The sequence below is a fragment of the Pleurodeles waltl genome, chromosome 4_2 (genome assembly GCF_031143425.1).
Source record: "Pleurodeles waltl isolate 20211129_DDA chromosome 4_2, aPleWal1.hap1.20221129, whole genome shotgun sequence".
Classification (NCBI taxonomy): domain Eukaryota; kingdom Metazoa; phylum Chordata; class Amphibia; order Caudata; family Salamandridae; genus Pleurodeles; species Pleurodeles waltl.
In genome coordinates, this window is record NC_090443.1 from 208560284 (window position 1) to 208573591 (window position 13308).

Consider the following 13308-nt stretch of genomic DNA (forward strand, 5'->3'; position numbering starts at 1 on the left):
CAAAGGCCGCTTTCAGAACCACAAAAATAAGGTACATCAATGACTTCCTGACTAACGTAAATTTGTAGGCAGTCATATAAAGCCTAATAGCCTGATCAATGATCCCTACTCTCGACCGGAAGCCAGCTTGTACTCTGTCAGGATGTTATGAGCCCATCCCTGTAGGCGATTTAACAAAATCTTCCCTAGCACTTTTCCTATCCCATCAAGGAGGGGGTCATTAGTTGGATGGGCAATCCTGATCTCCTTATTGAAGACAGACACAATAATGGCAGTGTGCCAGGAGGGGGGTGCACAGCATTGCCAGTTAATGCAGCAGAATCACCTTAGTAAGGATACCGCCCACCAGTGCGGTTTCTCGCAATATATATCAATAGGTACTAAATCAGGGCCTTGTGTCTTATGTCTCTAGATTTCTTTCAATTCTCTTTCAGCTGCAGGTAATAAAATAACTATTGTTGTGTGGAGGTTAACGCAGCTCTTTCCTAAGGTGTGTGCAGGCCAGGCAGGGCTGTGGGTTTAATACAATAGAGAGAACTAAAGTGCATGGACCACACCACTGGCCCGATGTGTGTTTCTACACTGTTTATCATCCCCTTCTCAACCCATGTAACCAATTCCCAGAACGTTGTAGTATCTTTCCCATTAAATGCCCCCTCAATTCCTCCCACAGTGCCAGCTGATGCAACAATTTCTTAGTTTTCAAAAGGAGCTTTCACTTTCCCAGGAGCTCCCGAAACAACAATTCATACTTGTTACTAGAGTGGCACCAGACCATGGCGACAGAAAAAACTGTCTTCATTACACAACATTCATACTCAAACCAACTAGCTGCGGCACATCTTCTCCCACCCTTATACTCTGTGGTACTATTTCTGGATGGCTTGTACCACAGGACTGTCAACTCGTTCACCATTCCCTCATAAGCTACCATAAGCTATCATCACTTTTTCATTGTCAATACAAAAACGGTCCAAAATTCTAGATCCAGATCTCCCCATATTATCTTCATGGAGAGGGAGAGAATGCTGGAATTTCTCAGTGCTCTATCATACTCTCTGTCTACTATTCGATGGAATAATCATTGGACAAAATGTGACCCCTCAGGACTTGTCTACATTGCCTGTCCACCACAAACAAAGTTTTAAGCAAAGTACCTCAGGGTCATGATCGCTCTCCACCCTTCTTGCAACAGTCAGATTATATGCAAACTCCCACCCCTCTATACTGATTAGGATGTAATCAATTAGTGTTGGACTTCTCCCGTTATTAAAGGTCACCATGGCGGTGCAATCTGAGGGGGTGCTAATTAATGAATAAAACACAGGTGATAACTTATCAAAAGATCAAAGAACACCCCCCTTTCTTGTTAGATTTAAGGTTAACAAGGTAAGGCTAACCAGGGCTGTTTCAGGGATACCATGCCACCAATCTTCAATTAAAACCTCATTGTTACTGAGCGCCTCATATGACTGTGTATTAAAATTGCTACATACCAGGAGAAAATACTTCTCTGTTTTCTCCTCCCTTAATAGCTTCTAGTTAGCCGCTGTAGGAGGCTGGCCTGGTTTGTAGTGGGTACTTACACCTTATACCAGGTCCAGTTATCCCTTATTAGTGAAATGTAGTAGTGTTCTAGCAGCTTAGGCTGATAGAGGTAGCTATAGCAGAGCAGCTTAGGCTGAACTAGGAGGCATGCAAAGCTCCTGCAATACCACTTATAGTTACACAGTACTTATACACAAGTAAAGACAATACTCAGTGTTACCAAAAATGAAGGTATTTATTTGAGTGACACAGTACCAAAAATATCTTAGAGACAATACTCCTTCTGTAGGTAAGTATTATGCACAATATATACACTAGACACCAAAATTAGACAAGTAAATAGTTATAGAACAATGCAAAAAGTAGGAAATCCTATAGAATGCAATGGGAGAAAATAGGTCTAGGGGCAACACAAACCATATACTAAGAAAGTGGAATGCGAATTACGAATTATCCCCTAGACGAGTGTAGTGTGTGCAAAATTGCTGGGAGAGTAAGAATACAGTAAAGGTAAGTAAATTACCCCACCCCAGAGGCCAGAAAAGCAGGAGTAAAGTACTGCAAGTTTCCTTAGGACACACTACATCTCGTTTTTGGGATTTTGCAGCAGCCAAACAAGTCTGCAAAGAACAGCTGCTGAATTATTGGACCTGAAGACCTGCAAAGGAAGGGGACTAAGTCCAGAAGTCGAAAGAAGTTCCAGGAAGGACAGGAGCCCCTGCCAACCCAGAAGAGTGTGCAAAAGAAGAGTCCCCGGTTAGTCGAAGACTGCAGGAATGAACCCTAGGAAAATGCCAGCAGGTTCCTAGATGATGAAAAAGATGTCCCACAGCGTGAAGATCGTTGCAGGCTAGATTTGGTGTTGGAAGTCGCCAACAAGCCTTGGCTACGACAAAAGTGCGTTTTGCATCAAAATGGCGCTGTATGGACCCAGGAGGGACCTGGGAGCCTCAACTCTGTGTGAGGAGGAAGAGGGGGCTCTCAGCACTTTAAAGAGCCGTCAGGATGCCAGCCTGCACCCCTGGGAGTCGCAGGATTCATGTTCAAAGGAGGTGCAAAACGTGGTTGATGCAGCACAACAAAAGAAGGTCCCACGCCGCCGGAGAACACCTCAGTGAGTTGAGCGTCGCAGGATGGAGTGCAGGGGACCTGGGCCAGGCTGTGCATGAAGGAATTTTGCAAAGAGTGCACAGAGGCCTCAGGAGGCGAAGAAGACGCAGTACACAGGGGTACCGTCGCTCTCGGGGAAAGCAAGGTCTTACCTCCTCCAAATTGCGTCAGCAGGACATCAGGACAGTCTATATCGATGATGTCCACCCTCTGTGTCCTTAGGAGCAAGCTCTTCGCTGTGAGAGGAGTCCCAAGGTACCAGTTGTTACCTTGGAAGGTGCCTGCACGGGAGATTTCTTCAGTCCTTCTGGTGCAGGATGAAGACCGGGAGTCCCCAGAGCGTGCATGTAGGAGGCTGGCCTGGCTTGTAGTGGGTACCAGAGGTAATTACACCTTGTGCCAGGTCCAGTTATCCCTTATTAGTGTAGAAGAGGTGTTTCCAGCAGCTTAGGCTGATAGAAGGTAGCTATGGCAAAGCAGCTTAGGCTGAACTAGGAGACATGTAAAGCTCCTACTATACCACTGGTGTCATATGCACAATATCATAAGAAAACACAATACACAGATATACTAAAAATAAAGGTACTTTATTATTATGACAATATGCCAAAAGTATCTCAGTGAGTACCCTCAGTATGAGGATAAGATATATACACAAGATATATGCACCCAAACCAAAAGTATGCAGATAATAGCAACAGGAAGTAATGCAAGCAATGTAAAGTTACAGTAGATTGCAATAGGAGCACATAGGTATAGGGGCAACACAAACCATATACTCCAAAAGTGGAATGCGAACCACCAATGGACCCCAAACCTATGTGAGCTTGTAGAGGGTCGCTGGGACTGTAAGAAAACAGTGAGGGTTAGAAAAATAGCCCACCCCAAGACCCTGAAAGGTAGGTGTAAAGTGCACCTACTACCCCCAGAGAGCACAGAAGTCGTGATAGGGGGTTTCTGCAGGAAGAACAAACACCAGCAATGCAACAACAGTGGATTTCCGGACCTGAGTACCTGTAAGACAAGGGGACCAAGTCCAAGAGTCGCGACAGTGTCGGAAGTGGGCAGGAGCCTAGGCAATGCCAGCTGAGGGTGCAAGGAAGCTGACACCTGTTGGAAGAAGCTTGGTGTTCTGCAAGAACGAAGAGGACTAGGAACTTCCCCTTTGGAGGATGGATGTCCCACGTCGTGAAGAAGCTTGCAGAGGTGTTCCCACGCAGGAAGACCGCAAACAAGTCTTGCTAGCTGCAAGGGTCGCGGTTAGGGTTTTTGGATGCTGCTGTGGCCCAGGAGGGACCAAGATGTTGCCACTTGGATGAGGAGACAGAGGGGGTGCCCAGCAACGTAGGGAGCCCTCACAGAAGCAGGCAGAACCCGCAGAAGTACCTGAACAGGCACTTCGAAGAAGAGTGAACCGGAGTCCACCCGAAGTCACAAAAGGGAGTCCCACGACGCCAGAGGACAACTCAGAAGGTTGTGCACTGCAGGTTAGAGTGTCGGGGACCCAGGCTTGGCTGTGCACGAAGGAAATCCTGGAAGAGTGCACAGGAGCTGCAAATCACGCGGTACCCAGCAATGCAGCCTAGCGTGGGGAGGCAAGGACTTACCTCCACCAAACTTGGACTGAAGAGTCACTGGACTGTGGGAGTCACTTGGACAGAGTTGCTGAGTTCCAGGGACCACGCTCGTCGTGCTCAGAGGGGACCCAGATGACCGGTGATGCAGTCTTTTGTTGCCTGCGGTTGCAGGGGGAAGATTCCGTCGATCCACAGGAGATTTCTTTAGAGCTCCTGGGGCAGAAAGGAGGCAGGCTACCCCCAGAGCATGCACCACCTGGAAACAGTCGAGAAAGCCAGCAGGATGAAGCGATACAAGGTTGCTAGTAGTCGTCTTGCTACTTTGTTGCGGTTTTGCAGGCGTCCTGAGTAGTCAGCGGTCGATCCTTTGGCAGAAGGTGAAGAGAGAGATGCAGAGGAACTCTGGTGAGCTCTTGCATTCGTTATCTGAAGAATTCCCCAAAGCAGAGACCCTAAATAGCCAGAAAAGGAGGTTTGGCTACCTAGAAAGGAGGATTGGCTACTAAGAGAGGTAAGAGCCTATCAGAAGGAGCCTCTGACGTCACCTGCTGGCACTGGCCACTCAAAGCAGTCCAGTGTGCCACAGACACCTCTGTTTCCAAGATGGCAGAGGTCTGGTACACACTGGAGGAGCTCTGGGCACCTCCCCTGGGAGGTGCAGGTCAGGGGAGTGGTCACTTTCTTTTCCTTTGTCCAGTTTCGCGCCAGAGCAGGGCTGGGGGATCCCTAAACCGGTGTAGACTGGCTTATGTAGAGATGGGCACCATCTGTGCCCATCAAAGCATTTCCAGAGGCTGGGGGAGGCTACTCCTTCCCGCCTTCATACCTATATCCAAAGGGAGAGGGTGTTACACCCCCTTTCAGAGGAAATCCTTTGTTCTGCCTTCCTGGGCCTGGGCTGCCTGGACCCCAGGAGGGCAGAAACCTGTCTGAGGGGTTGGCAGCAGCTGCAGTGGAGACCCTGGAAAGGCAGTTTGGCAGTACCCGGGTTCTGTGGTAGAGACCCGGGGGATCATGGAATTGTCCCCCCCATGCCAGAATGGCATTGGGGTGACCATTCCATGATCTTAGACATGTTACATGGCCATGTTTGGAGTTACCATTGTGACGCTGTACATAGGTAGTGACCTATGTACAGTGCACACGTGTAATGGTGTCCCCGCACTCACAAAGTCCGGGGAATTTGCCCTGAATGATGTGGGGGCACCTTGGCTAGTGCCAGGGTGCCCACACACTAAGTAACTTTGCACCCAGTCTTCACCAGGTGAAGGCTAGACATATAGGTGACTTATAAGTTACTTAAGCGCAGTGGTAAATGGCTGTGAAATAACGTGGACGTTATTTCACTCAGGCTGCAGTGGCAGGCCTGTGTAAGAATTGTCAGAGCTCCCTATGGGTGGCAAAAAAAATACTGCAGCCCATAGGGATCTCCTGGAACCCCAATACCCTGGGTACCTCAGTACCATATACTAGGGAATTAAATGGGTGTACCAGTATGCCAATGTGAATTGGCAAATTTAGTCACTAAGCCTGTGGGTGACAAATTTGGAAAGCAGAGAGAGCATAACCACTGAGGTTCTGGTTAACAGAGCCTCAGTGAGACAGTTAGGCATAAGACCGGGAACACATACATATAGGCCACAAACGTATGATCACTGGGGTCCTGGCTTGCAGGGTCCCAGTGACACATAACAAACATACTGACAACACAGGGTCTTCACTATGAGCACTGGGCCCTGGCTAGCAGGATCCCAGTGAGACAGTGAAAACACCCTGACATATACTCACAAACGGGCCCAATGTGGGGGTAACAAGGCTAGAAAGGGGCTACTTTCTCACAGTGCACACCGTGGAAACTGTTGCAGTTGCTGACCTGGAGCTGAAGTTGCTGAAGAAAAGTGTTTCTTGTAGACACTTTGTTGCAGTTACAGGGTTTCTTGGAGCAGGCTGCGGTTGATCCGAGATCAGATGAGTCTGAAGTTGTTGCAGAGGATTCCTGATGGAAACTTGCAAGCAGAATCTGAAGAGAACCCGCAGGAGAGACCCTAAATAGCCCTGAGAGGGGGATTACCTACCTTATCAGGTGAGGACCTATCAGGAGGGGTCTCTGAAGCCACCTGCTGGCACTGGCCACTCAGGGCCCTCCAGAGTGCCCCCACACCTTGCAAAGCAAGATGGCTGAAGTCTGGGACACACTGGAGGAGCTCTGGGCACCACCCCTGGGGTGGTGATGGACAGGGGAGTGGTCACTCCCCTTTCCTTTGTCCAGTTTCCCACCAGAGCAGGGGTAAAGGGGTCCCTGAACCGGTGCAGACCGGTTTATGCAAGGAGGGCACCATCTGTGCCCTTCAAAGCATTCCCGGAGACCTGGGGAGGCTACCCCTCCCCAGCCTGTAACACCTATTTCCAAAGGGAGAGGGTGTAACACCCTGCTCTCAGAGGAAATGTTTTGTTCTGCCTTCCTGGGACTGGGCTGCCCAGACCCAGGAGGGCAGAACCCTGTCTGTGAAGTGGCAGCAGCTGTAGCTGCAGTGCAAGCCTCAGAGATCTGGTTTGGCAGCACTGGGGGGCCATGGTGGAGCGCCCAGGATGCATGGAATTGGCTCCCCAATACCAGATTTGGAATGGGGGGACAATTCCATGATCTTAGACATGTTACATGGCCATATTCGGAGTTACCATTGTGAAGCTACATATAGGTATTGACCTATATGTAGTGCACGCTTGTAATGGCATTCCCGCACTCACAAAGTCCGGTGAAATGGCACTGAACTATGTGGGGGCACCTTTGCTAGTGCATGGGTGCCCACACACTTAGTAACTTTGCACCTAACCTTCAGCAAGTGAAGGTTAGACATATATGTGACTTATAAGTTACTTTAGTGCAGAGAAAATGGCTGTGAAATAACGTGTGCGTTATTTCACACAGGCTGCAATTACAGTCCTGTGTAAGGGTTTATCTGAGCTCCCTATGGGTGGCAAAAGAAATGCTGCCACCCATATGGATCTCCTGGAACCCCAAAGCCCTGGGTACCTAGGTACCATATACTAGGGACTTATAAGGGGGGTCCAGTATGCCAATTGAAATTGGTAAATAAAGTCACTGGCCTACAGTGACAAATTTAAAGGCTGAGAGAGCATAAGCACTGAGGTTCTGGTTAGCAGAGCCTCAGTGACAAAGTTAGGCACTACACAGGCATACACATTAGACCATAAATTATGAGCAATGGGGTCCTGGCTACCAGGATCCCAGTGACACAGTAAAAACACACTGACACACACTCACAAACAGGCCAAAAGTGGGGGGGTAACCATGCTAGAAAGAGGCTACTTTCTCACATCACCCCAATCCAATCCAATCCACCCCACTCCTATCCTCCCAGATGAACCCAAACTAATCTGCCCCCACACATTCACCCCACTGTAATAAAAACCAATCTGCACCACTCCAAAACAATCTGCCCCACTCCAATCAAAACAATCTGCCTCACTCAAATCCATAACAATCTGCCCCACTCCAGTCCAGTTTACCCCACACCAATCTACCCTTCTCCAATCCAAACCACTCACCCCAATCCAAACCACTCACTCCATTTCAATTCACTCACCCCAATCCAGTCCACTCCAACCCACCCCAATCCTCCTAGATGAACACAGTCTGATCTGCCCCACTCAAATTCACCCCATTCCAATAAAAACAATCTGCCCCACTCCAATCCAAAACAGCCTACTGCAATCTAAAACAATCTGCCCCACTCCAGTCCAATCCACCTCACCCCAGTCCACTCCACCCCAATTCACCCCGCTCCAGTCCACCCCACTACAGTTCTGTCCACCCCACACCAATCCAATCCACCCCAGTACAATCCAATACAGCCCACTCCTGTCCACCCCACCCTTGTCCAGTCCACCCCAATCCACTCCAGTCCAATCCACCCCCATTCCAGTCCAAACCACTCCACCCCACTCTAAAACAGTACACCCCACTCCAGTCCTCTCCAGTCTAACCCACCTAAACCTACTCCAACCCACCCCACTCCAATCCAACCCACCCTTCTCCAATCAACCCATCCAACTCCAATCTAACACACTCCAAGTCCACTGCTACCCAATTCACCTCACTCCAGTCCACCCCACTCCAGTCCACACCACTCCAGTCCAATCCAACCCACCCCACTCAAATCCATCCCACCTCGCTCCAAGCCATCCCACCCTACTCTAATCAAACCCATCCCACTCCATCCCACTCCAATCAAGTCTACTGCTACCCAGTCCACCTCACTCCAATTCAATCCACCCAACTCCAATATAATCCACTTTAATCCACTCCAGTCCACTCCACATTAATCCACCCTACTCCAGTCCAATCCACCCCACTCCAAACCACCTCAATCTACCCTACCCCACACCAATCCACCCCACACCACCTCAATTTACCCTACCCCACACCAAGCCACCCCACTCCAAACCACCTCACCCCTATCAAATCCACACTCAGTACACCCCACTTTAATCCTCCTCACTCAATCCAGTCAACTCCACCCACAGCAATCTGATCCACCCCAGTTCACCCCATGCAGTCCAATCAAATCCACCTCATCTCAGTGCCACCCACCCCAATCCACACCATCCAATCCACCCCACCCAATTTCAATCCACCCCACCCAATTTCAGTCCACCCCACTCAAATCCACCACACTACAGTCCATCCCACGCCAGTTCAGTCCACCCTGACTCCACTCCATTCACCCCACCACACTTCAGTCTAACCCATCTCAGTGCAATCTACCCCCGCCAATCCACCCCACCACATTTCAGTCCACCCATCCCACTCCAATCCACCCTCACTCCTATACACCATACTCTACTCCAGTCCATCCACTCTACTCCAATCCACCCCACCCAATTCCAGTTCAGTCCACCCCACCCCAGTCCATTCAGCCAGCCCCAATACATCCTACTCCAATTCAGTCCATCCCACCCACTTCAGTCCAATCTAATCCACCCTGCTCAATCCAGTCCAACCCCTCCCCACCCCATTTCACTGCAATCCACCCTACCCCATTTCAATCCACCACACTACAGTCCAATCCATCCAGACTACCCCATTCCAATCAACTCCAATCCCCCACAATAAAATGTACCCCACCCCACCACATCCCAGTTCAGCCAACCCCGACTGCACTCCAGTCCATCCACCCCACTTCAATCCAACTCACCTCATTCCAATCCACCCTACTCAAATCCAGCACACTCCACCCCAATCTAATCCACACCACCCCAATTCAGTCCATCCCACTGTACCCCGCCACAACTGAATCCAATACACCCCACCACATTTCAGTCCACCATCCTACTCCAATCCAAACTCATTCCAATCCACCATTCTCTACTCAAATCCACCCACTCTACTCCAATTCACCCTACCCCATCCCAGCTCAGTCCACCCCACACCAATCCATCCAGCCCACCCCAATCTACCCACCTTACTCAATCCAATCCACCCTGCCAGCTCCAGTCCAATCCACCCCACCTCAGTCCATTCTAATCCACCTCACTCCAATCCAAACCACATTCTCTAATCCACCCAACACACCTCAACCCATTTCAATCCACCCCACCCCACTAAATCCACCCCATTCTAGTCAAATTCACCCTATCTCAATCCATTCCAACTTACTACCTCAATCCACTCCAACCTTCTCCACCCTACGACACTGCCACTAACTCTACTCATCTCAACTCTGACACACTACTCATACTACTCTATGCTAGAGTATTCCAACAAATCCACTCTACAGCACTCTTCTCCCCACTCCACTGTGACTCTCTACGCCACTAACTTTATGCATGCTGAACAGCAGCCACACTGGTGTATACCATGGCAAAATACACTGCCAAAGCCAACAGCTCTTGTATAGGTGAGACCTATTGGCTTTGCCAATGCTTGTTTTATAATGCACTGTGACCGCTCGTTCCCGGACTAATTTTTCCAAATCCTGTTTCAACAACGTCCTACTTCTCGCTCACCCCAACATTCAATTCTCTTCCGACTCTAAATGTTATTTCCTTTAGGATCGCCATGTAAAATGTCACTGAACAGCATCTAAGTACACACGAACATCTGACAAGATTTTTACTGGTGTCAACGAGAAACCCCAGAATGATTTAGATGGGCACCCCTAGACTTTCAAGAGCGTTATTTAGCTATACAAGAGGCAGAAATGTGTTATACCACTGCTAATAGTGTGTCATCACATAGTGTCATGGCGGCTTACCCATTGACAGCTTAGGTTCAAAGCAGAGAAAGCTTTAGCTGGGAGTGGGTGAGTCAGAATAAGCACACAGTGTACTCTCAGGTTGACACATCCACCCTCTTCCTGTCCTCTGTCAAGGGAGCAGACATTTTATGATTTATGTTCGAGTTTAAAATACGATTAGGTTGCCTCCAAAGAGACCTACTAATTGCACATTCGGGAATTAAACCTTCCACAAACGTTTCACCTGCGTCTCTGCATTTGGTTAGTCTTTCATCCCTACCAGTAGCACTATATGTTTCTAACTACATTATTATAACTATATGTATGAAAAGGCTTGTTTTTAATCTGCTGCTCGATATATAGCAAAACCCCTTTTCCGTGTTAATCATTATTTTTTTTTTTATCAAAAGAAATATTTTCCGGGTATACGAAGAGCCCAATCTCAATGTGCCAATCACAGCACCATCATAGTTTCTTTGTATAAAAGTGTTTTGGGTCAGCGTGGCTTGTAGGTACGACCACGCACAAGATTATTGAAACTAACACCCTGTTTCACGTACATAATGTACCCTTTTGTTTATTGAGTTAAGCAGATGTAGCTATTGTTGTGGCTTGGGGTTAATCCATGTGTTTGGTGTTCTTGCAGGTTTTGCTGGGCTTGCGAGACATCAATAACTCCATGGTTGCCATGACTCTGCATAGTTTGGCTGTCCTGGTTTCCTTGCTTGGACCAGAAGTAGTGATTGGTGGCGACAGGACCAAGATTTTCAAAAGCACCACACCAAGTTTTGCCAAGGCTCCAGATACCACCCCAGAAGGTAAAACAATTCATTATCTGTGGAACTCCTCCTATAAAAGGGTGGTGATGCATGGACAGAACGAGTCACAAAGAAGGCAATGTAAAGGGCGTGTGCTGTAGTGCCAAAACATGGTGTTCTTACAATATAGTGTATCTCACCACAAATTGCACTGCTTTCTGCACTTTCTTTATGCCGCTTAGGGTGTGGCACGTTATGAATTAATGTGCACAAGTGTTGATGCAAATTAGTAATTTTTGCTTTGAATGTCACTTCTCCAGATGAGCGTTAGACTGTAGATCTTGACTGCAAAAACGAATCAAGTTGCAATTAGAAAAAAAAACAAGCATTTGCAATGCAATATGTCTAGCATTTTCTTGAGTTAGAGCTATTGACATTGTAAATTCATAACTGGACTTTTCTTGCCACATTAATTGGTCAACGCTGCCTAATAATTTAATCTTTTCCTGCCATATAATTCCAGTGGCCCATCATGTAACTAAATCACTTCCATTTACCTTCTTCCTCTATCTTAAAATATATACGATTATCATATAAACCTTTATCAGAAATAAACTTTTGGCATTGGAGTGTAATGCTCAAAACACTATAACAAAAGTATAATTTGGGACATATCGGAGGGTGAAAGGTAAGAGGTAGTCAGAAGTAAAGATGGAGAGGACAAGTAGCATAGTAACGGTGTCATGGGACCTGGAGTAAGAAAAAAAAAATGTTGACTGCAATTTTGGCAGAAAAATACAGCAGCAATTAGAGTTCAGTGAGGTCCATAGATCTCTGGGCCCTTATGGCACTGCACCTGTTGCTCCATTAATAACAAGGCCTCAGGAGAGAAAGCGGATGGGGCAGAAAAAGGGAAGCAAAAGGAATACAACAGACAATATGAAAAAAGAGAAGGGGTCGCAAAGAAATAATAGAAAGGAGGGATAGAAATAAATAAATAAAAAAATTAAAACACTACTAAGAGAAGCAATAGAGCAAATAGAGCATGTGAGACAAAAGAAAAAAGGGAAGGAGGCTAACAAACGAAAGAAAGAGAAAAAAAAATGAAAAGTGTGAAAAGAAAGAGAAAAATGAACATTAGAGAAAAAAAGAGATGGTTAGAGAAACAAGCAGTAAAAGAACCATGGCATGTATGCACTGACACATTTCCCATGGACACAGAATGGGAAAACACACTTTGACACTTAGGTCTGAAAAGTAACTTGTGACTTTCACATACAGATGGGGAAAAAGGGGGATATATAGTAAAACGTGAATTGACAGATAAAGATAAGAAAAACACCAGTGAAAGGAAGGAAGAAAGATCTAAAAAGAAATAGAGAAAGGCTGCATACTGAGTCAAAGGAAAGAGCAAATAAAAGACAAAGAATCAAGGGAAAAGAAAAAAATAGTGAAATAATAAAAGCCTGAAGAAAAAAAGAGAAGAAACAAGGAAAGAAATAAGCAGTTTTTGCGAGTTTGAAAGAGGAGGTAACAAGAGAAAGGTGGAAATAAAAAGGAGAGGAGTAGAAAAAACAGTTGAAAGAGAGTGAAACTGTTAACGTTCGGTTTGTAAGAGCTGGAAAGAGAAAAGTGGGGGAGAAAGAAAACATTGAGAGTAAACAGAGGAAAGGAAAGAAAGGAGTGAGATTGGTTAAATTGACCCTCTCACATAAAGATGGCAGCTAAAAAATATATTTAATGGACTCCCCCAGGTCTTCAAACAGAAGCCAGAGTGAGGAACAACAGGGGGCATGACAGAACAGCAGGAGGTGCATTAGCAGAGTTGTATGTGAACCCCAATTCAGCAATATTGGGGCGATTCAGATCAGGATTGGGGTTTTAGACATAGCTGTATCCCTGCCCAGTGCTGGAATAACAGAAAGACAGCGGGTGAGGAATGAGAAACGGAGTGCCATGTAATTCCTGGCATTGGAATAATGGGTTGCTGCAGGTTAGGGTTGAGGTGCACTGACAGATGTACGTGGGTGGCAGTACCGGAAAAGTAACAGGCAC

General features: G+C 47.1%; 1 protein-coding gene across 1 annotated transcript in view; it reads left to right on the top strand.

Annotated features, from left to right (window-relative positions):
• Positions 1-13308, top strand: part of SCYL3 (SCY1 like pseudokinase 3) — a 617362-nt gene that overhangs the window by 433616 nt on the left and 170438 nt on the right. The window contains exon 9 of the mRNA XM_069231087.1: positions 11142-11313. Within this exon, the coding sequence (XP_069087188.1) occupies positions 11142-11313 (172 nt within the window). The remainder of the gene's footprint in view (positions 1-11141; positions 11314-13308) is intronic.